Below are 25,343 nucleotides of genomic sequence, written 5' to 3' on the forward strand. Positions count from 1 at the left end.
GTGATAAATTAATAAACAAAATTATTCTAATGTATAAGTTAAAGTTTGTTTTTTTATAAGTACGAGTGCTATAGTAGTAGCAACGGCTAGACATTAAAACATTAGGTGATTTATTTTTAGAAAACAAATTATTAGATATATATTTGATATTTACATTATTAATAATAATATCTATACACAGACATTCATTAATTTATTCATTTTACAGAGTGGTCCGCCGAAGAATCTTTTATACTCGAAAGTCTTCAAAGTCTAAGCCAGGCGGATGTCTTTAATACTAAGACAGTCTTTACAACGAGCAATAATACTAATATATTCTTATGTTTCTAATAACAGTTATTATATCTCTTTTAGAGGTATAGCAGACGTTCAATGCTTCTACTTTTTTTGAAGTGAAAACTTCTCTATGTGCGTTAGATGATTTTTGGTAGGGTAAAGTCTTATGGAGTGGCGTCAGTAATGCTACGTCATTCTCATCATCAGCAACTTACTATGAATAAAGTTAAGGCGTAATTCCACTGGGGAATATGTAGCATGCGGCATTTAAGTATGGTATAAATAGTCTTTCAATAGAGATAGAAGGTACAAAAAACGACAAAAAATATGTCTGCTTGCCACATGCTACAAGTTCAACAGTGCCGTCATCTATCAAAAACTGTACGGATCGGTGCGCCTTGTAGCATGCAACATAAAATCTGGACAAACTTAATTGAATTTTGTGCTACGTTGTCGCACGCCTACAAGCACTTGACAACAAATATTGAGCCACATGTCGCCCAATATTGCTTTAGTGGAATTGTGCCTTTACAGATATAACACCATTTCCTAGGAAACTAAAACTTCTTTCAATCGAAAATCGACACCTATGTAATAATAATTAAAGCAATACCATACACTATTAACTAAGTGATTCTGATCTTTAGTAATTTCTGATTATTGTTCATAGATGGTGATACTTTGTTTATAATTTTTTAATAATAATTAATTATTAGAATATTATTATATTTTTATACATACGTTAATAATTTCAATTTACAAACTAGGAAATTTTAATTATGCAAACTAAAAAAATTTTAAAAACACAATTATTCCAAAGTTTTAAGTTTTCTCCTCCGTCGACAGTCTCCATGACAGACTATCTTTTTTCAACTTTATGTCGTTGAAAGCTACATCTTTGTAATTCTTCGTGCTAAACTACTTTTAGTTACATGTCAAGACGCTCTATTTTTTTTTTTTTTTTTGGGCCACTCTGTCCAAACACACCCACCACATGAAATATAGTGATTACAATTTATTCAATTGTTTACTTAACTTACCATATACTGTAATGCCAATTTTAACCCCATAATCATAATTTTTCATATTTTATAAAATTTTTTTATTATCTTTTAATTTTAGCTTATTCTATCTTCCTACGAAGAGTCATTGAAATTTTCAAGTAATGTTCGTTAGAAGGCCATAGTTAAATATTTGAAGTAATTTTCATCTTGCTCCCCTTATTTTTCTGGTGTTTCTGCGCGACTTTTTCCTATACTTTCTTTAATAATATTCTATTAGTTACCATATTTGATACATACTTTAACAGGCAATTCCGCACTAGTCAAACTATTTTAGAGAGAAAGTTTCTGTGTTCTTTATGGTACTACTAAACCTAAAAAAAATGTTTTGTGGCCTTCGATAATAAAATTGAACCCGAGTTTGATCAAATTTTATTTTTAACACGCTTTTATTAACAATGTCACAAAACCTTACAGTTTTATTTTGAACTATTTTATAACTATCCGATTATCTAGAAAATTGGTATAGATAGATATCAAGGTCCGATGACAGTACAATAATTTAATAATTTAATCCTAGTATTCTAACCAGGATCGTCAGGATAAACGATCTTATCATATTACTTTAATAACATTGAAATATTGATAACACTCCCAAGGAGCTGGCGGTATAGGTTTTAGGATTCTCGATTCTTATACGGACGGTCATACCGAAACCCATTTCCGTCAACAGATTTTTTAAATTCTATTTTTCACAAAGGGTGCACAATTGTTAATTTAGTGAGACAAAAAAAAACATTAAAAATTGGATAATAATTTTAATTGTAATGTAAAATTAACAGCGTAGGACTATCGATATCTGTCAAATCAGCTTTTTTAAAGAATTATTTTACAGAGCACCCCACCCTTTGAATTGAAATTTTTATTCAATTTTTAGTGCAATAAAGCATATTTCTTTAGTTTTTTAACCATATTTTTAGTGTTTTAATATTTTTTCATGGTACATAATGCTTGTAACTTTATTTTCCGATAGTTCTTTACGAATTTATTCCAAAAGCTCAACGCCTATGGCGGTAAATGGCTACGAACCCTCAAGACATGTTACATTATACGTTACTCTTTCATATAATTGTCAATATATAATAATATCCTTTACAAAATAAATATCAATAACTAGAATGTAACTTTTAATACCCTTATAACACGTTGTTGGATAATATTTCAAAACAGGTTCAGAGTTTCATTATTTCCACCTTTTATGTACTTATAGTGTTCAGTTTATCTGTACCTACATCTATCTACTCGTGTATGTATAAAGTGCAACATAATATCCACATAATAAAATATCTTTTATTATAAAATTTATCCATAAAGTAATAATCATGTTTGTGTATTCTCATTCATTCACTTTATTACTATTACCAAAGCTGCATTTTATTGTTCTCACAAAATCATTGTTCTAAACTAAACTATGATAATAGTTCCACGGATTATTTTATTAAAACGATTTTATTTTGTTTTGCAACAAAAAATGCTTTTTATTAAATTATGTTCATTATAAAATCAGATTCAATTTTTATTAAATCAAATTTATAAGTTATTATTTTAATATGTCTGTGTACCTATGTGTCTGCCTGTGGCAGACACATAAATCAGATTGGACCAATAATGTACGATCTAAACAAAGCAGTCAATGATTTTCTAAAACCCTGTATTATGAGAGAAATTACAAATTATTTGAATTCTATGAATTGGGATAATATAAAATCGATATTGATTTTTTAATAAAGAATATTAAAACATGGGCGTTGTTCACCCATTTTATATAATGTACTCAGATCATCCTATACAAGACAAATTACTATGTAATAAAAACAAATATAAGCTAGCAGGTTTTCACAATTACCATAAACAAATGATTCGCTAGCTTCCATCTAATATAAAAAAAGATAAAAGTAATGAAAATAAAATTTAGATGATATAAAAATGATAAATCTTATTTAAACGATATCCTTGTGCATCCATTGTCCTATAGTAATGCGATCAGAGAGATGAATCGTTGAATTCTTTCGCTATTATGTACTTAAGCCGATTCGTAATGGATATATAAAGATCACCATCATCTCTCAGTATTCTTCAAATATTCCCATGTGATTGGTGTACTATACTGTGTTCATGGTATTATGTTATTTAGATATATTTTATTATTTATATAATGTTTTTGTTTCGACAAAGATAAAATCCAGATGTCTCAAGATTTTAATTTTATTGACGGAAAAATTTTATGTTCTTTCTAAGATGGAAATACAAATTAAAAATACTTTTTTATACCAATATTTTGTAACAGTATAAGAAGACTTACATATTTTTTTCGGAAATTGTTAATATTTTAAGGTATATAGCTATTTGTTATTTCTGAGAAATCTACCCAGTTTTAGCAAAAATCTTTTGGTTTACATTATTGGTATTAAGGTTCGTTTAATATATTATTTAATTAAATGTTCACATTTTTAAGAGGAGAGACATTAATAAATTTTTCTGAAATAATAAACAGAGAAAATATCAATTAACAAGAAGTAACAAGAATTTAATTAAAATTAGCCATTGACAATTTTCGATAGAAAAACTATGACAGGTGTGTTTAAAAATCAATAATTTAGACCACAATGCTATTTTTTGCGCCAAGGATTTGCGCCATTCCTCACAAAACAAGTTGTTTATTGCCATTTCTTTAATTTTCTTTACAGTTGTTAAGTTTTATTGTTGCTCAAAATAATTCAATACTCCACCAAACGACCATGAAAAAGAAACATTGCTGAAAATATTAATATTGGCAACTCTTTTTCCTGAAAATAAAATTCTCAAATATTATATGAAATAAATATGATATGTGGTACATAACGTTAATTATATTACAGATATAGTAAATCAACCTGTACCAACAATTTATTTGGGTATATAAAATAAAATTTATTTCAAAAACTATTTCTATAACTGTTATTATTTAAAAAAATAAAATTTTGTTAACGTTTTAGCTCTTGAATTGTAAATAAATATACAACAATAATGAAAGAGCATTCCAAATGTTATTTAAAGTCTCATTCAACTCATCCCAATCATTTTTATAGTTATAATAAAGTACGTGTACTTCTAAAATAAACTTGAAATATACATATGTAACATATTTGTTTCATTTATATAGACTTGAATGAATACTCATTCAGTTTATTAAATGAATATAAATAAATAATTAAGGTCTAATATGTTAACAGAGACAAGGTATACAATCAAATGTATTGATTAGAGTTGTAAATATTTGTGGTGCGACAACATTGCTATCAAAAAATTAAAAAATAGAGGAAAAGAAAATATCTCCAAAATTTATTTGAAAAGTATTTATTTAAAATGTTCTCAATCTAGTCGGTTCGACCGTTTAAGGGCCACGATGTCACAGAGAAACACACAGACGCACAGATTAACACTTTCAACTTATAACACTCCTTCTTTAATCAATATCAAAGTGATGGTCAAAGACATCAGATGAGATGAAAAGGATACATAGAGAGCTATCATTTTTTGAGACAAATGTTTGGAAAATTTTTTTTTTGAAATTGAAGTATTTGTTTTGAATTACCTTATTATTCCAAACTGAACCGATTTTGAAGATCATCGCCAATTTTTTAGTTTTTTCGGGTACAAAACTCTAAGCTCGCACATAGCTAAGAACACTCTCCGTTAAATTACTTTTCAATTGAAACCAAAAAATTAAAAGCGGTTTAACCGTTAGGCTGATCATCCGTTCACAGCAAAATTGTGGGAGAATCGTAAGCTATCATAATTAAATAAGTCTGGCAGAGATTTTCTGCTGAATTAATTATAATGTAAATTTGAAAGCGTGGAGTGCACTCATTTTTTAAGTTACCTAATTTATACAGACAGATATCGGACACCTCAGGCTTTGAATTTCACATTACAATTATTATACATTTTTTAATGCAATAAAGCATGGTTTTTTTAGTTTATTTTAACTTTGAGTTATTTTGTATTGTGTCATGTTGAGTGTTCTCTGCTATCTTGATCGACTTATATCATAGTTTATACGTTTACTAAAAATTGCGTGATAGTCAAATTAAAATAGTTCAATTATTTTTAAATTACTTGAAAAGGAAGGTAGAGCAGAAGCAATTTGGAAAAAATCATACAACGGTATTATTTTAATTGGGTGTCTTAAGACTGCACAACGTATGAATTCATCTTATTTATTGAGAAGCGTCTACAAACCTTCAACTACTTATCCCATTCTCGACTAAAACAGATTCTAGCAGAATTAAATTATATTAATTTAATAGAAAAAATTCTTTATTTTAATTAATTAAATGTTTTATAAAAAATCAAATAAATCTTCAAAATCAAGAAATTAATTTCAAATATTCTTTTTATACCAAAACAGAAACATTTTAGGTTTTATTAAATCCATTTACATTTTTCCGTTTCGAGTTGAAATTTTAAACAAATTTCCATTTGAAACTTTTGTATTTTTTTAAAATATATTCTTATTTGTATGTCTTTCATTCAATTTAGTTAGATGATGATATTTGAAAACTTTTTAAGCTTCCACCCACCACTCCCACAATAATAATAACAACATAAAAAGTTTAAAAGTTCGAAAATTATTTTATACAATTGTTTTTATAGCCAAAATAATATGTATGTATTTTTTTATCAGCAACAAAAGAATTGAAAATCGAATGGTTGAAATGTAACCATTGTTCTATATTTTTTTGTTGTTGTAAAAAGTTTTTCAGGAAAAAGTTTCAATAGAGAGAGAACTTTTAATATGTTAATAGGAAGTAATTTTAGAAACGTGTTTTTTAAGCTTATTTTGCATGATTGTCGATTGCTTTAGAAAACTATTCAATTCAATAAAAAAATTCTTGTTGAATACAAATTTGATGTGCCCATTTGCAATTGGAAAAAAAGACCGAAAATTGTATAGACTCGTTGTATTTTTCTCTTTACGAGTTGGATAGATTGAGTTTATCGACTATGGAGCTTTTGCGTTCAAAAATGGGACACTATATTTTTTTCGGTCTCTTTTTTCTGAGTCTCTTTTTCCGGACTATTTTTTCCTAAATTAGTGCACATCAACACTTGGCAAAATGGTTTCAAAATTGGAGAAAATTGATTATTTATTTTGAAGTTGATATATTTTCGTCAGTGGGGTAGCTATCATAGGGCTAAGTGGTGCAGTGTACCAGGGCCTCGAATTTGAGAGGGCCGCTTAAGCATTGAAAATAAAGGAGCAGTTACCTCATGAAGCTAGCAAACCTCGAGATTGCTCAAAACGATTTTTTTTGCTCAGTGAAAATAATAATAATATTAATAATGGGGTGTAACCTCCGTTTCTCTGACATATACGCCTATAACAGAGACCACCCACATCACCATTTGTTAATCTTTATTTATTTAATTACAAACATATTTACAATTACATTTTGATTTGAGTGGAGTCGGTTACTTCGTTCTTATCCAAGCGACGACAATGTGATCAATTCTACCGCCCTCATTAAACATAATTGTTCACACTGCCTCTGCTCAGTGAAAATGAACATTATCAATAACAGAACTTCTAATTTAAGATTTTCAACACCTTCGCCAAGCGTCTTTGATAAACATGTGCTATTTTTTACCGTTATTTCTCATGATAAACATGTTTGAAACAGGTTGTAGCACAACGGTATATCTATAATAACTTTCTTAACTTTATCGAAAGGTAAATAATGTTTTCCTAAACTCAAGTTTGAATTTAGTACAGGAGATGGTATAAGATCGAACTTCACCCATCTGATAACCAGATGAGATATATTTTTTATGAAATTTATCTATCATAGTTTTCTATCGTAATTTGTTCATGGCTGTTTTTAATTTTAATCAATTTAATCAATTTTTTCCATGAACAGTTTTTTCCATGCAAGGCTATTCCATTATTTTCGTAATTGAATTATCTCTCTTCTGACATCAATTTCGATGATTTGTAGTTTTTATTTTATCTCATCTAGTATCGAAGATATTTATGAAAAAGCGGTTGGTCCTGCCCTGTGTCCAATTTTGGGCCTATGGTGATAGATTTGGACTCTCTTAGCCTAAATCCATTTGTTCTTAGCTATCAATAAAAAAAATTCTACAGCGCTTTGAAGATCCAAAACAGTGTGCGTGGTTTCTCTTATTTGCCATCTTTTTGTGCGTTTTTACCGTACGACTGGCTTAAAAAAGGAAGTAAAATTTGATATTTCTTAGTACTTTCTTTACTTTTAAATTAGTTTGAGTTTATATAAACTTCCTTTTTAGAACTTATTTACAAAAAAAATTTCGTTTCACTAAAGTTTAACAGAGAGGGTTAAAATTTTAAAACATATGTGTGTTTAGGTATAAAGATTAATAAACATCAATTAACCACCAAATACGATAACAAATTACTATGTTATTAATCAGAAGAAAATTGATGATTAAGATGAAGAAGAGAAATATGATGGTAAATTTATGCTTCTCCAAGTGTAAAATTTCTCATCTATACTACCTAGCATATTATATTAGACATATATAGGGTACCCATAGTTACTCATTTAATACTACGCATATTTCATCATATTTATAGAAAATTTATGTAAATATGATCAGTACATTTCACATACGTTTTAAATACTTTAACATAGTTTCACTATCTTTAATGTGGGGTGCCCAAAAATTGTTTTTGTACGCAATAAAATGTATAATTATCACAAATATTACATTTTAACACCCTCAAATTTATCAACAACCTTAAGTTTTTAAAAATTTAATTGTGAGTTGATCTTTGACCTTTATTATTTTAATTAATTTTCATATTTTCAATCCAATTATAATTCTTAGCAACTGTGAAAATTTGTTCCTTTACCTTAGTAACGAATACCAGAAATCATTATGAAATATATTAGTATCAACACATCTATATCGTTATTTCATTAGAACTGGGAGGCAGAAAGGAGATCTTGTTTTCGTATAATTTCTGTATCTAAAATAATAACATCCATAATTAATTAACAATAAACTAATTTTAAATGTCAATTTTAAACCTACACATTAATTAATGTTTCAGTAGTTATACCATGTATATATGAAATATACATAGTATATTAAGTGTAGTCCCAAGTTTGTAACGCTTAAAAATAATGATGCTAGGAAAAAAAATTTTGTCATAGGTGTTCATAAAATCAAATAATTAGTCCATTTCCGGTTGTCCCTCCGTCCGTCCGTCTGTCCGTCCGTCTGTGGACACGATAACTCAAAAACGAAAAAAGATATCGAGCTGAAATTTTTACAGCGTACTCAGGACGTAAAATGTGAGGTCAAGTTCGTAAATGAGCATCATAGGTCAATTGGGTCTTGGTTCGGTAGAACCCATCTTGTAAATCGTTAGAGATAGAACAAAAGTTTAAATGTAAAAAATATTCCTTATCAAAAATTAAACAACTTTTGTTTGAAACATTTTTTCTTAAACATCACTGTTTACCCGTGAGGGCGCCAATTAGACGGAAATTTTATAATATGTACTATACTTGAATATCAGTTATGTATGTGTCACATGTTTGTATGTGTAATGTGATAAAGAAATCAACACTGACTATGCATGGTATTTTAACAATTAACTCAGTCAATTGTTTGTTTTCACTTCTTTTATTATAAAATTATTATATAGATATAATAAACAAACAATTATATATTATTGTATGAAAATAATTAAGGCGGTACAATCGTTATAGTCAAGTCTATAAAAACATCTCTTTTATATGGGTGTACTATTTATGACAAAAAATATACCATACTAAGATATTGTATCTAAATTAAACCTTTGAAGATTAACTACTGGAATTGCCAACAAAGTGAGAACCACCTCTCAAAGTAGATTGACAAGGATAGTAAATATCGGGGCCTGGTCATAATACGCATGTCTTAATATACAACATAATATCCTGGCGCGTATTTAAAATAAGATTATACCACTTTTAAATAAAGTTAAAACAGTATATTTTGATCAAATTACTATTTTACCATTTTTAAAATTTTTTTTCATAGAATTAACACAAAATTATCTAACAATATTACTCGTTTGAACATTAAAATAAAACAAAATTTTATTTATTTATTTTAAGCACATGTGAATTTGAAATATAAACATCATTGAAGCAGCTGATTCCGGTTATACGATCATGCGCATTGAATACCAGGCCTCCAAAATGGTGTTTTCCGTCAGCTGTTTGAATATTGTATTTTCATCTTTGTTAATCTACTCTAAAACGCCAAAATACATACACTTGGTATACACTGGGCTCATCTATTTAAAATATATGATCTAAGAATTAAACATACACAGCCGCGTATGTTATGAATTGTTTTTGGAAAAATTACAAAATTACAAAGCGTTACAAACTTGGGACTAAACTTATAATACTATGTATATTTCATATATACATGGTATAATATTTAAATAAATATTATTGTAAATTACATATTAAATTATTTTTGTAACAGCTTGTATGTTTTTTCCATAAAATAATAATAAAAACAAGAGAACCGCCTCTCAGTCGTTCGTTGCACTACGATTATTACACATTGTACAAATGTCGCACGTTATAATATTGTATATTTTTTGGGTGTTCAAGTTCCATATTATCGTCTTGTCGCGGTCGTTGTCATTGAAAACAATATAAAAATTTAAAAATTTGAATTATGACTTTCGAAAAAAAAACAGACTGTGGTATCGTTTATGGTGGTCTATTTTATACAATAATATGAGAATATGATATGCCGCGTGTATTACCAACCACCGCGCGGCGCGGTAGACGAGTATTGTTTAAAATGCAATTTGATAGTATTTTTATTGTGTATTTTATATTAAAAGAAATTATGGGCGTTTTTTATATATTGTAAAATTTTTAACATTTTAATATATAGAACTAAGGATGGGCAAAAACTTAAAATTATTGAGGCGAGCATTTAACTTTTTAAATTAGCATATTACATAGTCACCATAGTGTTTGTGGCGCATAGTCTTACAGATTATATGTGAAAAACCTGATATTCGCGTTCTAAACGTACCAGAAAAAAACTACACAGAATTAGAACTCGAACCCGGGTCCTCTAAATATCTGCTCTATGTAAGTGACTCAAATTACGTGTAACCTCTTCGTGTTTTTATTCTATTTGTATGTTTGAGTATACAGAATAACAAAATAGAATAAAAACTCGAAGAGGTTGCATATTATTTAAATCACTCATATAGAATAGGAGTGACGGAGTTCATTCCTAGACACGATATCTAGAAGACACAGCTATGATTCCCAATTTCTATGTATTTTTTCCGTTTCTTTCTAGTTGTTCAAATTAAAATACGTAATATACAGTCTCACCCTCATATTTTAAGTGGTATAATGTATTGAGATTGAAAAAGCTTTTACAAGTATTATGTATGAGAAATTTTGTCTTACATAAATGTACACAAAAAACTAAAAACAAATGTAAACATTTGTTTTCGTTATAAAAATATATCAATCATGGATTCCAGATACCAATCATAGAGTATCACTTCTTGAAAATTACCCAATTACCTTACACTTGACTGTAAAACCGCAGAAGATTTTTTTTAATCAACCATTTTTTTGGTTCAACCATTGATTGTAATTGATCCATATTTTTTTCGCCAGCATATTTTTTTCTGTCCATACCTTATCTTCCTTATTCCTTTCTCAAATTCGATGATTTACCCTTCATTTTCAAGGTTATCATGCTGGGTTCTAGCCAGAGAAAATAGACTCACGATATAAAAATGTACCGCTTAAGAATAAACCAGGCTATACACCTAATAATTTTAACCAAAAAATATCATAAATATAAGTTTAAATAATTTTTCTAGTACTAAAGAAATAAATCATTAAGAAATTACAACAGATATTTCAATACTATATTCTCCTAATTAATACCAAATTTAGGCAAAACATTTGATTTTTTTCACCACTGTTCTACGAAATTTGGAGTTGTTTTTAGCCATGAGTACCGGTAGCCACGGTGCGGAATTTCGCACGGGTCGAGCTAATTAAAGTTATTGAAGAAATCATCCCAATTCATCGAAAACCTTCCAAGCGATTTTGTATATTATTACAAACATTATTCTCGGCTTAGATCATTACGAAAAACCCTTCATTATAACATATTGTTTTACAGTATTGTTAAAACCCTTTAAAAAGTAATTAGTATCCCTTCAGTTTCTATGATATAAATTTCAAATATACTCGAATAATTGAATTAATAAAAACAACTAACGTGTATTTTGTTGTTTGTTTTAAAACTGATTATATTTTGAACATTTTTCCTCTATTTTTTCCCATTTATTCGAAATTTATCAGTAATGACCGTAATAATGGTTTTCTGTTACCAATATACAAAAAAAAGTCTCCTCTCAATTCAGTGGTAGATATGTGGGTTTATTTATCCACATTCTGTTCTAGCATACAAGACATTTTCTATGCAGTGAGTGTATAGAAAAATAATGACAGTAGTGGTTTGTATGAATCCTTATTGAATACACGAAGGATACACCGTCGAGAGGACGATCATCTGATAACTAATTTCCTGATTTAGTCAAGTATTGTATTCATTATAAAGTAACGTTTTTTAAATTACGGATCAAATCGCGTATGAACAACTGCAAAGCTATTACCATAGATAAGAAATAATAAACAATAGGAGGGAGGGGGGATAGCTCTGAAAATTCCTGATTCTTTGAAGAAATATTCCTGTTAAACTTTACAATTTCAATATTCTTTAATATTTCAAAAGCAATAACCATTTCGACTGAACCCATTTACATGCGAAATAAACGAATTTTGGAAAATGCGAAGTAAGCGGTTTTATTGGGCTATTTAATAACAAACAGTTCTAAATAACGCAGTAAGAAATGTATTACGCTTACTACGCTTACTACAATGCTGGTATCTTATAGAGACAAATACTATAGTATCTATGTTAGTATAAGTAATATTACAGTATTGAATAGGACTATCCGCCAGAAGTATTGTGATATCGCCAACCATTCTTCATTGACTCGTCCGCCATAACTATTAATGATGTTAATAGACCCTCAAATGCAAATAAGTATGGCATTCAAACCGATACTGAAATAGTGATATACAAAAAATTCCATACCGTGTAAAAGCTAAAAAAGTTGCGCAACATGACTTTTCTGAATATTGTTGAAAGGCTTGCCTAACCTTGGGTGTCCTAATATTTTGGTCAAACATGGTTTTCGGCTTTCACCCGAGTCTGAGTTCAAGTAAATGAAAATTGAATATCGCGTTTGTGATAGTTTCATAATAGCTTTTAACCTTGATTTTACCTGTGTTAATAAATTATAAGATCTATACATAAAAAACTAATTTGTGTTTGTTAATCAAGCGTCTTTGCTCACATGGCCAATAGTGGCTCAGCCTCGATTCCATCGTTGGTGTTGACAGTTCCTATTTAGGATAATACACCCAATTTTTAAAAACACAACCGGTAAAACAATGTTCAATGTCGTATTGGAGTAGTGTATAAATGTATACAAAGTTTAATTATTTACAGTTAAATACACATATTTAATATTCAAATCGAATTATACTGCTGTTGGTAATCTAGTTTTACATGGTAACTACATCTGAATGTATTCTATTCTATATCTATTCGATGTATTCTAGGTTCTAGGTGGGTAGGTAATATTTATCATCCATACATTATGAAGTTCTAAAAATATGTATACGATTATATTATCAACACGAAGGCTAAAAATAAATTTGTTTTAATTGGAACTTATTATTAGCATTTATTTGATGCTGTTATTATCAGGTTTTATTTTAGGGAAAGTCGCCTGGGTGTCTATCGTAAATACACTTCTTGAAATGTGGCTTTATTATGCTTAGTTTAAAAAAATTTTTGTCTGTGCGGACATTTTCTTTCGCGTGATTCGAAAAATTTCATTTTTCCTCACAAACTATAATTTGACGGGATTTACTTGCATTAAACAATTGATACGATATGTTAGTATCTGATTTACACCAAAAAAGTATTATTAAAAAAAAAAACCTTAAACAGGGTAGAGTGTCATGGCGTCCTGAATGACATAAAAAAATAACATACAATCATATTTTCAAATGCAAGTTTACAAGTTTGCAAGTGTGTGACGTAGTACCTTTAAAGTACATCTGATTGGTGATGTTATCTGTCAAGATTTTTTTTTTTTGTTAAATAATAATAATCCTTATATTTTATAAAAATTAATTTTGTGTTTTGTCAATACCTATCATGGTTAATCATTAGAAACTTTAATTCAGTTGTTCAGGTGTTGTCAATTATCATAGTGTATTAAAAAAAAGGCGGATATCTATCAAATTATGATGATTGGAAAAAGTTATTAGTCTAAATAAACCAGATTCTGGAGGTATTTTTATCAAGGACAACTTATGCGGATGGTCACCAAAATGTTCTGTTTGAAAAACCATATTTAGAGTTTTCTAAATTAAATCTCTTTTGTTGAAATCCGTCCCCAATCGGATAGATAGAGTTTTAACACAAGGGCCTTTAAGATTTGTAAAATTTATAGAAAATTCAAGAAGACTTCTTGTGTTTTTATTTTCTCGAAAGACGTTGTCGTTTAAGTTCCACTTACAATCCTGGTAAAGTAATACAATAAAACGAAGGATTTTCTCATTTAGATATCTTATCTTGAAAGACACATTATAAAGATAAAAATAATAGGTATTTTCAAGTAACGTGAAAAACGCTTTATTTTTTATTAACATTCAAATAAAGAAAATAACATTTAATGAAAATACACCATGTGTTTGTTTTTGCAATTACACTTTTACTTGTAGGTGTATTGTTATGGCTTAGAATAATAAAATACCTAATGTTCTTAGGTAAATTGTTATGATATAGAAAGTCTTTCATTCTCATATATGTAACCTTTAGTTGTCTTTGACCTTCTTGAAAAATGTTATTATTGTGTAGACGATGTATTTTGTAATCATAATAATCATATATCAAGGCCATTTAGTGTAATAATTCAAGGTTATCAATGAAATTAAATTATGCTATACAAAAACATGACTACTTCCTTCAGGCAATTATATATTTTTAACCGACTTCAAACTAAAAAGGAGGAGGTTATCAATTCGATTGTATTTTTATGTGTGTTATTTCAGAATTTTCGACTGGATGAACCGCTTTTGATGATTCTTTATCTATTTGAAAGGTGGGGTTTCAAATAGATAAAGAACCCGCACTTCCCGTGTAGTCCCATTTTATTTTAGTCCAGCTCTGACAACGAGATCCATGAGAAAACCATAAAAGTCTTAAACGAAAACCTACTTCAAAAGAAAAACTTTTAACAAAACGAAAACCGACTTCAAAATAAAAACTTTTCCGAAACAAATTAATATGCACTAAAAAGTAAAAAATTAACGATAATATAATGTAGTTAAAATTATTGTTATTTTTGGAGTTTGGTAGTATGTGATGTTTTTTCAATCTGAAAAATTGACCGTATCTTTTTGAAATCGAAAACGTTATTTGGTTTTAAAAAGGTAATTATTGACTGAATTTCCCAACACTCTGGAATCGATAGGAAGGAAGAGGCTGTCAAGTTTTCTTGTAGCAATAAAGAGCACAATAAAAAAGGAAGTAAAAGACTGGATAGTACGCGAGACCAACCGCCTTGCACTTAAGAAAAAGCTCATGATAAGACTAAGGAAAGGGTCTTATAAAAGGGACTTCTCGTGAAAAAAGGCTTCAGAGCGTCTGCAACTAGGGAAAAAATATTTGAGAACACTTACTGGTCTGCTTCCTGGCCATTGTAAACCCAAAAAACATACAACACTTTCTTTTTGAAGGCAAAAATCTTTCTCCCAAATAACACCATCACTTGAGATGAGATGAACTGATCTGCATTCAAGTAAAATAAAGGTAGTCTCATCTAGAATTACGCTCCTGAAGTTTATTGATATTGCAAGACTTTTGGAACACCCTTGAAGCAAAAAGAAGTCATAGATCAAATTGATCACAGTGCTTCTAAAACTAACTTTTAACTCAAATCTAATCTTATCTAATCTAATTCTAAAAGTAAGCACATTCTGAGCTTATAATAATCTAAAAAAAGTTCGTTGCTTTCTAGATTAAATAAATTAAAGACCTTACTAAAAGAATTGTATTTATTGGGAGAGTCTTTGTTTTCTTTTTACATCCGAAGCACTGCTTGAGTTCACATTGTACTGTGAATACCAACAGTTTGCAAAATTTGTATCAGAAACTCTCTATAGAAATTTTAGTAGTGGTAAAATGAATATTTTTGATGAAAAAGTTACATACACGTCGGAAATAGAAATTATACAATAAAATTAGAAACCAGTCTCCCTAAAATGCAAAAAAATGAACTGATTTCCATTTCGAAGAAAAATAGTTCTTCACACCATTTTGTCATATAATGTCTCATAGCCAAGAAAGAATTTGATATTAGAAGTTTTCCTAAATTTTCATTGTTACTATTAATTATTACTAGTAAATATAAAAAAAAATTGAATTACCCGGAAAAACATTTTATTAATAATAATCAGTCAAATCAAAAAAACATGTACAGAACTAAAAGAATAAATTAGTTTTTTTGTTTTCTTTACACAATATTATCCCCTTTATGTCTAAAAGATTTTTAATCAAAGTTAAAGGTAACAAAACAAATTGTTGAAACAAAATTGGATAAACTAAAATTACATCTATCTTAAATCGAAAATGTATCCCCTTGTGTGTTACTCGAAAAATCTGTGTATTATATTATAAACCTACACAAGGAAAATACAATAATAATGTTATAACAGAAACAGAGGAAGAAAATTGTTTGTAATCACAATAACGACATTTAATATTTTATAAAGTATATCTAATACATCTCATATTGTGTATAAGTAATGTTATACTAAATGTGTCACTGAGAAATGAGAAATCTGTCAATTTTAAACCAGTCTAGACAGTATCAAAGTTTCTAAACATCTAGGATATCAATTCACTTAGACGATGTTTATTCAAAAAATTATTGCTGTTTGTTTATTTTTGTCCGAAACTAGAAGACAGTTGGCGTATTCAATGACAGAGATAAATAAACTCTAATCCTTTTTTTTGAATCATCATATTTTCTTCTTTGTCCAAAATTGAGATTTGAAGGTTAACTGCAATTTATAAACTTTTTATTGCAGTTCTACTATACATTGCTAATCAGATTAAACCATTTAAGTTCGGTACAAGTTAATCCTAAAAGCCTGCTTCATTTTTATTTAGCATTTGGGGAGCAGTGAACATTAAATAAAAAATTCCAAAAACTCAGCTAACCAATAGTTGTTGCCGCAATTTAAATGAGGACTCCACCCGATTTGTCTCGAAACATTAAAAAAAATTTTTTTAAACTCGTCTCCTCTATTTTTAGTTAAGAAAATTATACTTCCTCTTTTGGAAAATCTGAAAAAGATTCCTTTAAACAAATGACCTGTGTAATTTCCGAACTGTAACCCCGGTCTACTTTTTGTTCCCCTTGTGGTTATTAATATTTTCGATTGTTAGACCGTGGGACATCACGTTTTTTTTTTTAAATGATGAATACGTACTTGAAACTTTGTGAGTGGCTTCCTTTTGACGAGTCTACAGAGAATTTGTCTGACAATAGACGATTTGATGACCACATAAATAATTCAAACTCACATTATTGTGTCAATTTTTGTTGTTTTGTTTTATCATTAACAGGCTTGCAGGAAAATGTCTCCGAATGAAATTTGTAATCTTATTGAATAATTGATTGTCTTTAATTTCGTTTTTTATACCTAGAGTACAAAAAATCTTCGAAATATTAAACAAATAGTGTCTTGCTTAGAAATGATTGATATATAAACCCGAGATTATGAGCAATAAATTTTATCTCAAAGCTTTCTTTTAAATATTGCCCCATTTTTAAAGCTACCTTATTTATTTCACCAACATTTATTTCTAAAATGAATCGAAATAAATTTTTAACATGAAAGTAACTTATATTACTTCTTGTTTACATTCCAGTTTTATTACTTGTATTTTTACTGAATTCATTTTTTATTTTTGGTTTTATGTTGAATAATTAATTACTCATTGAATCTTCTTGATTAGTCACTTTGGCTAGACATGATAATAATGGACCAATTTCTTCAATCCCATAACAAAGATTTTTCAATAAATTATGTAGCGTGGATGGCATTTGTTTTATGACCAACCACGTACACATTCAAAATACCAAAACAAAACAACAAAATACGTTTCATGCCTTCCTTCGTTCATATAACAAACACAGTAAGTAAAATGTAAAAACAAGAAGAGACCATAATGGAATCTTTAGCAATGACAATGAGATAGATGACAAGAAGTCATTTCTAACTACTACTACTAAACATAAGAAAAGATTTTCATTTTGAAAGGAAAAACCATCATATAATCAGCCGTGGTGAATATTACCTTTAAAAGTGTAGCCACACTTTCTTTTCTATTAAGTAAATAATACTCTAAAAACATTTTTTTTTTAAATATCACGGAAAACATAAATACTGTAGGAAATGAAGCATTTGACCCAAGAATTCTCTCCTCGTCAATAGATTTTTATGGGAGCCGGTGGAAAATGTTTGTCTGAGTGTACTGAAAAATGTCATATAGGTTATGACATTTTGTGTGTATTCTTCCAAAATAAATTTTTGGTGGCTTTTTATTAGCAAAATCAACATTTTGAAGTACTTTTTCAAATATAGTAGAATACACTATTTCGATTTTTCGGATGTACAATTTAAAAACACTTTTCTCTCACATATTTTAAAAAGCATATCATATAATATTATACAAGCATTCATTCATTCAGTCATCAACCCTCCTCTTGTGTTTTTGTTTTTTATTATTTAACATTGAATTTTTGTCAAAATCTAAAACATTCTTGTGTCGTCAGCAGCAGAAACCACTTACTTACATCATGCTTATATAATACGTACGTTGTTTCTTCTCATTCATCTTCACTTCATTTCATATTCCATATTGTTTTACAAAAGATTAAAAAACATCATCTCTCTCGTCTTTGTATGTCAGTATGTATGCATGTACTACAAGGCGGTTTGTGTTTTATTATGTTCTTCTGTTTCTCACTAACCGACTTTCAAAAATAGGGAAAATATTCTTCTAATCTGAGGAGAGCCGCATGTATAAAGTATGCCAGTGAAGAATGAAAAAAAACGTATTGGACGAAATTTAAATCGAAAGCTAAATAACTAAACAAAATTTTCAATTTTCGATATTTTGAAAATTACTTCAGATATCGAAAAATTTTATATACTTTTTTGTCTTATATTGTCTCAAGTTATAATATAATTCACCATCAAAATTGAAGGTATATATTTTTGAAATTTGTGCCCCCTACCGTGCTTATACATTCTTAATTATGAAGGTTTTGACTTTAATTTAAATAGTTTTTTTTTAATTTAAACCGACTAGTTTTATTGAAATGTTTTTGTGTTTAAATGTTTAAATGTAAGAAATGTACAACTTTTGTTTGAAACTTTTGTTTAAAACAAAAAAACAACACGAGAGCGCTAATTAGGTGCAAATTTTATCGTGTGTATTAATATGGGAATATGAGTTATGTGTGTGTGGCTATTTAAGAGTGGATATCTTTCTTTATTTACGTGGCGTCAAAAAACAAACGATTGGGTCATCAACACTATCTATATGTAGTATTTCAACAATTAACTAAGTCAATTGTTTGTTTTCATTCGTTTATTAAATAGTTTTAAACACAGAAAGCTACTTAAACCTACCATTAAAACTGTAACAATATTCTCATTTTAATAAATCATTTTTCAACATTTAAATAATTTTTGATAATTTTTCACATATTTCAATGTAATGACTTTCTTTTAATATCGTTTAATGTTGTTTATCGAAAAGTTTAACACGAGTTTGTTTGCGTTTCAATAGTTATCTTTTATATAAAAAATGTTTATATTTATTTATGATAAATAAAAAGTACAATTTAAGGATTTTAACCCCGGAAATATGGTCAATTTACATATTATAATTTTCTTAAAATGATTTCCATGCTATTAAAGTGCTTATCATATTTTTGAATAAATCCGTTTATTATGTAAACTACATGGGAAAATTGTTTAATATTTTGTGTATTCAGTTACAATTATTTAACATAGTATAATAATTTTTTAAATCTGAATAGTTATATTATTTCTAGCTTGATACCCGCTCGCTTCACTGGTGGGCTTAAAAATTTATAACCACCTATCTTGATCTCACTCATTCGCCTTCCATGACACTCCAAGGAATTGTTTTACACAGCTAAAATATTTGCACAATTTTTAATTTTTGTAAGTGTAAAATAGTCATAATTCGATGAGTATATCAAAAAAGTAGGCCATGAATTGTTTGACATTTACTATTATAAATTTATACAGAAATCTTTAATTTATGGTTTAAAATGATAATCATAGATGGAGCAGTAAAATGGCAGAATATGTAAATTTTTTTTAAATTATAGCTCATGTGTTATTCTGATGTATGGGCTATACTGTTCAATTTCATTCGATAGTTTTAGCGTGAAAGCGTAACAAACAAACAAACATCCTTGCTTTCACATTTATAATATATACAAATAGGAATGATTTTTACATCATTTATCAGACCAGCAACCGTGAAAATTAAGTTCGGCTTATCAAAATACAGTACTAAACTGGAAAACTCTGGTACAGACCTAAAAAGATTAATCTGAATTACTTGCCAAGCTTCATTTCGTTTGCCATAAAATATTTTAAGCAAAATTTTCAATAGATTTAATTTATGTGTATAAATGTCATTGTTTCAGGATAATCACTGTTTACGAATCAAAATCTTAGGCGATTGTTACTACTGTGTTAGTGGTTTACCAGAACCACGTTCGGATCATGCTCGATGTACTGTTGAAATGGGTTTGGATATGATTGATGCCATTGCGTAAGTTTTCTTTTTTTTATATTAAAACTAATTATTACATTTATTATTATAATTTACGTTTTTTTTATGTTTTTGAATAGGTCTGTTGTAGAAGCAACAGATGTACAATTAAATATGCGAGTTGGTATACATTCTGGTCGTGTACTTTGTGGAGTTTTAGGCTTAAGAAAATGGCAGTATGATGTATGGTCGAATGATGTTACATTGGCTAATAATATGGAAGCAGGTGGTGAACCTGGGTAAGTGAAAATTATTGTTTATTAATTCTCAAAATTTGTTCTTACAAAAATTATAGCAAAAATTATTGAAATAACTGTGTTTTTTCGAATTAAAAAATTAAGTATAGCATGAATAATTAAAATTTTATAATTTGAAAATCGAAATTATTTACATACTAGCTAAACCTGATCACGTTTCGCTATGGCTTTGTCTGATATTAATTATTAGGGGAGTAAATAAAATAGTAGAGAAACTCATTTGACATTTATATGACTTCCATCCCATTTTCCAGTTATTTTTAAATATTCGTTCCCTTGAGTCTTGAGCGAGTGAACTGTAGGATGCAAAGTATATATAAACACTTTTGGGTATAAATTTAACGACCTGTCAAAATTTCAAGTCAATCCAGCTACTACTTTTCGAGTTTTGTGGCCATAAACATTCGAAAGTTAAATGCTCATATAGAAGATATACAATAGGTATAAAAAAAACTATTATAAATAATAAAAAGGCAACATCACACAATGATTTCAAGCGGTCTCTCCCTTTTTAGCACTGTCTGTGTCCAATGCTTCTTAAATTCAGTGATTGATCGTGAATCGGTGTTTTCAACCGAATATGTATGCCACGTGGGGTGCATGTCGCTTCCGATGTGATGATCCAATCCATGGTAACCACCAAACTAGAATTTTTGCCTCCTTCTAAAGAAATATTATAATAAAATCGCTCAAAGTAGCTAAAGAAGTTCTTCTTCAAAAATTATATTAATATGAAATTTTTCAGCCGTTTCTTCCTCTTTATAATAAACAGATACAATAAAAAGAACAATGTAGGTTGATTGTACTTAACTCTATTTTTAGTACTGAGTGTAATAAAAAGACAGGTCTTACAAATATATAATTGATAAGAGATAGAAGAATACTTCAAATTTGAAATTGATTCCTTCAGAGCTATTTAGAAAGATAAGACACAAGCAGAAGTTAATCTTCGGTCTTTCGTTTCGTTTTGCTCATCGCCTTCTCTGAAATCCACTATTATAGGACAATCCCGACAGCACAGTAAATACTGTGATTATACAGACTTAGTTCTATTCTACCTCTGATTGCGTACTCATGTTGCTTCTGTCACTTTTTGCTTACTTTTTCGTATTATTTCATAGATTTATAATTCTTTGATCGATGGGCAGTCTAATATCGTGTCTTTTTCCATTGTGATTGTTAACCTATCTTAGATAAGCAAGCTTTGCCGTCAATATCCGTGACAGCGCTTCTTTTCTGTAAATCTGATGCCATCTGTAGAATATGCAATATGGGCGTCAGATCCATACTGGTTGGCGATGTGCACAATAATTCTGGTAGATAGCCCTATTCAATACTTTAATATTACTTATGCTAACATAGATACTACCGTATCTGTCTCTATGCTATACTAACATTGTAGTAAACGACATGCATTTCTTACCGTGTACTAATATTTTGTTACACTGGGTATATTCAATAAAAGCTTTGTCAAAAAAGAACTATATTGGTGACGCTAGTGAAATACAAAACATAAAATCTCTTTTACCTCAATCATACAAGCAACACTACACCTAATAATAGGTACATAAAACATAGTAGTCAGTCCATATAATCAGATTACTATCATTTTACAATTTTAATCAGATTTAAAACTAAATTATTCCAATATTGTTATTCACTATTCGACCTAGATAATATAATCAACTATATACTTCATATATATAACTATATTAGTTATATGTTTTAGTTACTTCTCTATCCATCTGTCATCAAAGGTCTAGTGTCAAACATAGTATTTGACAATCATTTCAAAACGACAGCAAAACGACACCACACAACAAACCTCATGGAAATTCACTCCCAGCTAAATTGTATGAATTTTGGGTATGTTGTAATTCTAAGCATTCTGAATAAACGTCTTAAAGGGGACCAAAAAAAGAATAAGAAGTGTCGTGGGAGTCCTTTCGTTTGAGTCAAGTTTAAACTTTCCGTTCAATGAAAATTTTTCCAGACCTCTGAAATAGAATTTTCCGGTTATAAAAGATTTATAGAAGAAACAATTGACTAAGTTAACTGTTGAAATACCATGTATAGACTGTGTAGATTACACTGTCATATTACACATGTATACATGTCACACATACATAACTGATATTCCCATACAATGCATACTATATAATTTGCTTCTAATTTGCACTTTCACGGGTAAACAGTGATGTTTACGAAAAAATGTTTCAAACAAAAGTTGTTTAATTTTTTACAAAGAACATTTTTTTACATTTAAACTTTTCTTCTATCTTCTAACGGTTTACAAGATGGGTCCTACGACCTAAAACCCAATTGAATTATGTTGCTCATTTATCGTGTTGACAGACAGACGGACAGACAACCGAAAATGGACTAAATATAATTAGGTGGTTTTATAAACACCTATACCAGAATTTTGTTAGTTGCATCAATATTTTTAAGCGTTACAAACTTGGAACTAAACTTAGTATACCTTGTATATTACATATATACATGGTATAAAAATGCTAAACACATCGACAACAGACTCACAACAGACAACAGAAATTTTCAACCGTACTGAAATGAATATCAAATGCGATACCTGACCCCACGCTAACTAAAAAGTTACGCCTCTGATTGATATGCATTAACTGGAGTTTATAATTTGTTATACCTAATTATGGCGAATAAGCATATTTCAGTTAATTTAATCATGTTTGTTATTTTGTTGAATTATAGGTTTTGTCAAACTTAATATAATAACAGTTTGAAATTTATGAAAATTTATTATGTGGCTCGAAAAACTGGACCTTTAAGTTTGTAAAATTCACTAGTACCTAACGTTCGTACCGTTCTGCATATTAATGCAGATATCGGTAAGGTATACGGAATATTGAGATTGAACAGTAGTTTTGCAAATTATTTAAATGATTTTTTTTTTCAAAAGAATTTGTCTAAAGATTTATTCTGATTATTGTCTAAAATAGCACTAGTCACATTTTTTTAAATAGCAGTCGTGGAATACTTGGCGATTTTGTACCTTGATTTTGGAATTTAACTTGTGATTTTAATTTTGTCGAGACGTTTGCTTCCGCTAAAGTGAAATCGATTTTATGCTCAAGAATTGACAGCGGATTCCTGATCTTACGTTTGTTGTCTTCCTATAATATTGTAAAAAAGTTTTGGATGACATGCGTGGTAAGCGAATGTAAGCTTGTAGTGAAATAATGAGTAATTTCTATCTCCCGTTTCTCATACAATACATCCCTTAACTTTAATTCTCATACAATATATCTCCAACTCTCTTCAATCACAATACTCTAACTATAAGCGTTTCTGTTCAACAATAAAATTGATTAACTTTGCGTTATTATTTGTCAACAATGAAATAGTCAATAATTTTGGTATTTCTTTTTTTAACTCAACAAATACATCTATGTTCAGTTAGTTTTTTGAAAATTTCGAACAGTTAGTTTTTTCTCTAGAATTAAAAAACTTGTCAAGAGCACAACCTCTAATATGGTCTCAGTATTAATAATCCGAACTTTAAATTTATTTCGAGATAATTCGATTTCAAATCAATTTGTATGGTAATTTTATTATAATATCCTTAACCCGACGTCATTGTGACGAGCAAAAACAGAGCATAGCCGTTGTGTATTCTTCGCTGGCGGGTAAATTTTACCCATGTACATTATTGTACACTAAATCAATATTAGTTTTCTATATTTGGGAAATAGATACTTATTTTATGAAAATAAAACATTTATTTATTATAAAATGAGCATATAATCATCAAAAATTGAAAAAACTAAACTGTATATATATAAATGCAACGTGGCAATTGTTGCCGGGTACAACTTACCCGCGCGATCTTCATAGAAATGCAAACCTTAGCGCAGCCGCAGCGACAGTAAAATAGCTAATTCGCTCAAGAAAAAGCACAATTGCAGCTACTGTGAGCGGCAAATGACGCGCGTTTTTTAATTTAAAGCTATTAGAGCTTTAAAAACCGCCAGGTATTAGATACCCGGCAACAATGACTCCGGATTAATGATTATCAAAAATTTATAATTTTCCGACACTATGCACATAAGAGAGACAAGAATCTTCCTTCTTTCCTGAACTTCAGGAACTTTCCAAGTCCTGAACTTCGCAAAAGGTACAAGTAATTTTTCTACAAGTAATTTTTTTTCTCTTTAATTTACAAAACATGTGTTGTTTAATTAATCAAATAATTATTATTTTTTTTACCTTTTCAATTATAAGAACATGTTCTGTACATACATAAACCGCTGTTTCTCTTAATTAATGTATTACATTATACTGTGTTAATGATGATTAATTGTTAGAACATGCCAAACGAAACGATAAATATATGTACCTAGTTTATGTAAGTATTTACTCATATTTATATTAATACAAATTAAAATGTATTATTTAATAATTTTATTTTGCAAAAATAATTATTATATCTTACGTAAATATAAATTAATTAAAACCTGTTGTAAAATTGGTATCGTTTTTGCTGTGGTATGAACGAACTATTTTATGATTGTGAAATTTAAAAATGAGATTAGGAAGACTCGCACAGACGGAAAACCTTTTACTATCTTAAAAGGGACGTAGATTATAATCAAAATTTGTGATATAAAGAAATTTAGTGGTCCGAGTGGACCAAAACTGCCCATAATTAACGTTCGAAAAC

At 28.9% G+C, this 25,343-nt stretch overlaps 1 protein-coding gene across 10 annotated transcripts in view; it reads left to right on the forward strand.

The window, feature by feature from the left end:
* The window catches only part of LOC123296813 (Ca(2+)/calmodulin-responsive adenylate cyclase), a 198,526-nt gene that overhangs the window by 106,524 nt on the left and 66,659 nt on the right, over nucleotides 1-25,343 (forward strand). For all 10 annotated transcript variants that reach the window (XM_044878468.1, XM_044878477.1, XM_044878471.1 and 7 more), the window contains 2 exons: nucleotides 20,260-20,387; nucleotides 20,468-20,626. In XM_044878468.1, the coding sequence (XP_044734403.1) occupies nucleotides 20,260-20,387; nucleotides 20,468-20,626 (287 nt within the window). The remainder of the gene's footprint in view (nucleotides 1-20,259; nucleotides 20,388-20,467; nucleotides 20,627-25,343) is intronic.

The sequence above is a fragment of the Chrysoperla carnea genome, chromosome 3, assembly GCF_905475395.1.
Source record: "Chrysoperla carnea chromosome 3, inChrCarn1.1, whole genome shotgun sequence".
NCBI classification, from domain to species: domain Eukaryota; kingdom Metazoa; phylum Arthropoda; class Insecta; order Neuroptera; family Chrysopidae; genus Chrysoperla; species Chrysoperla carnea.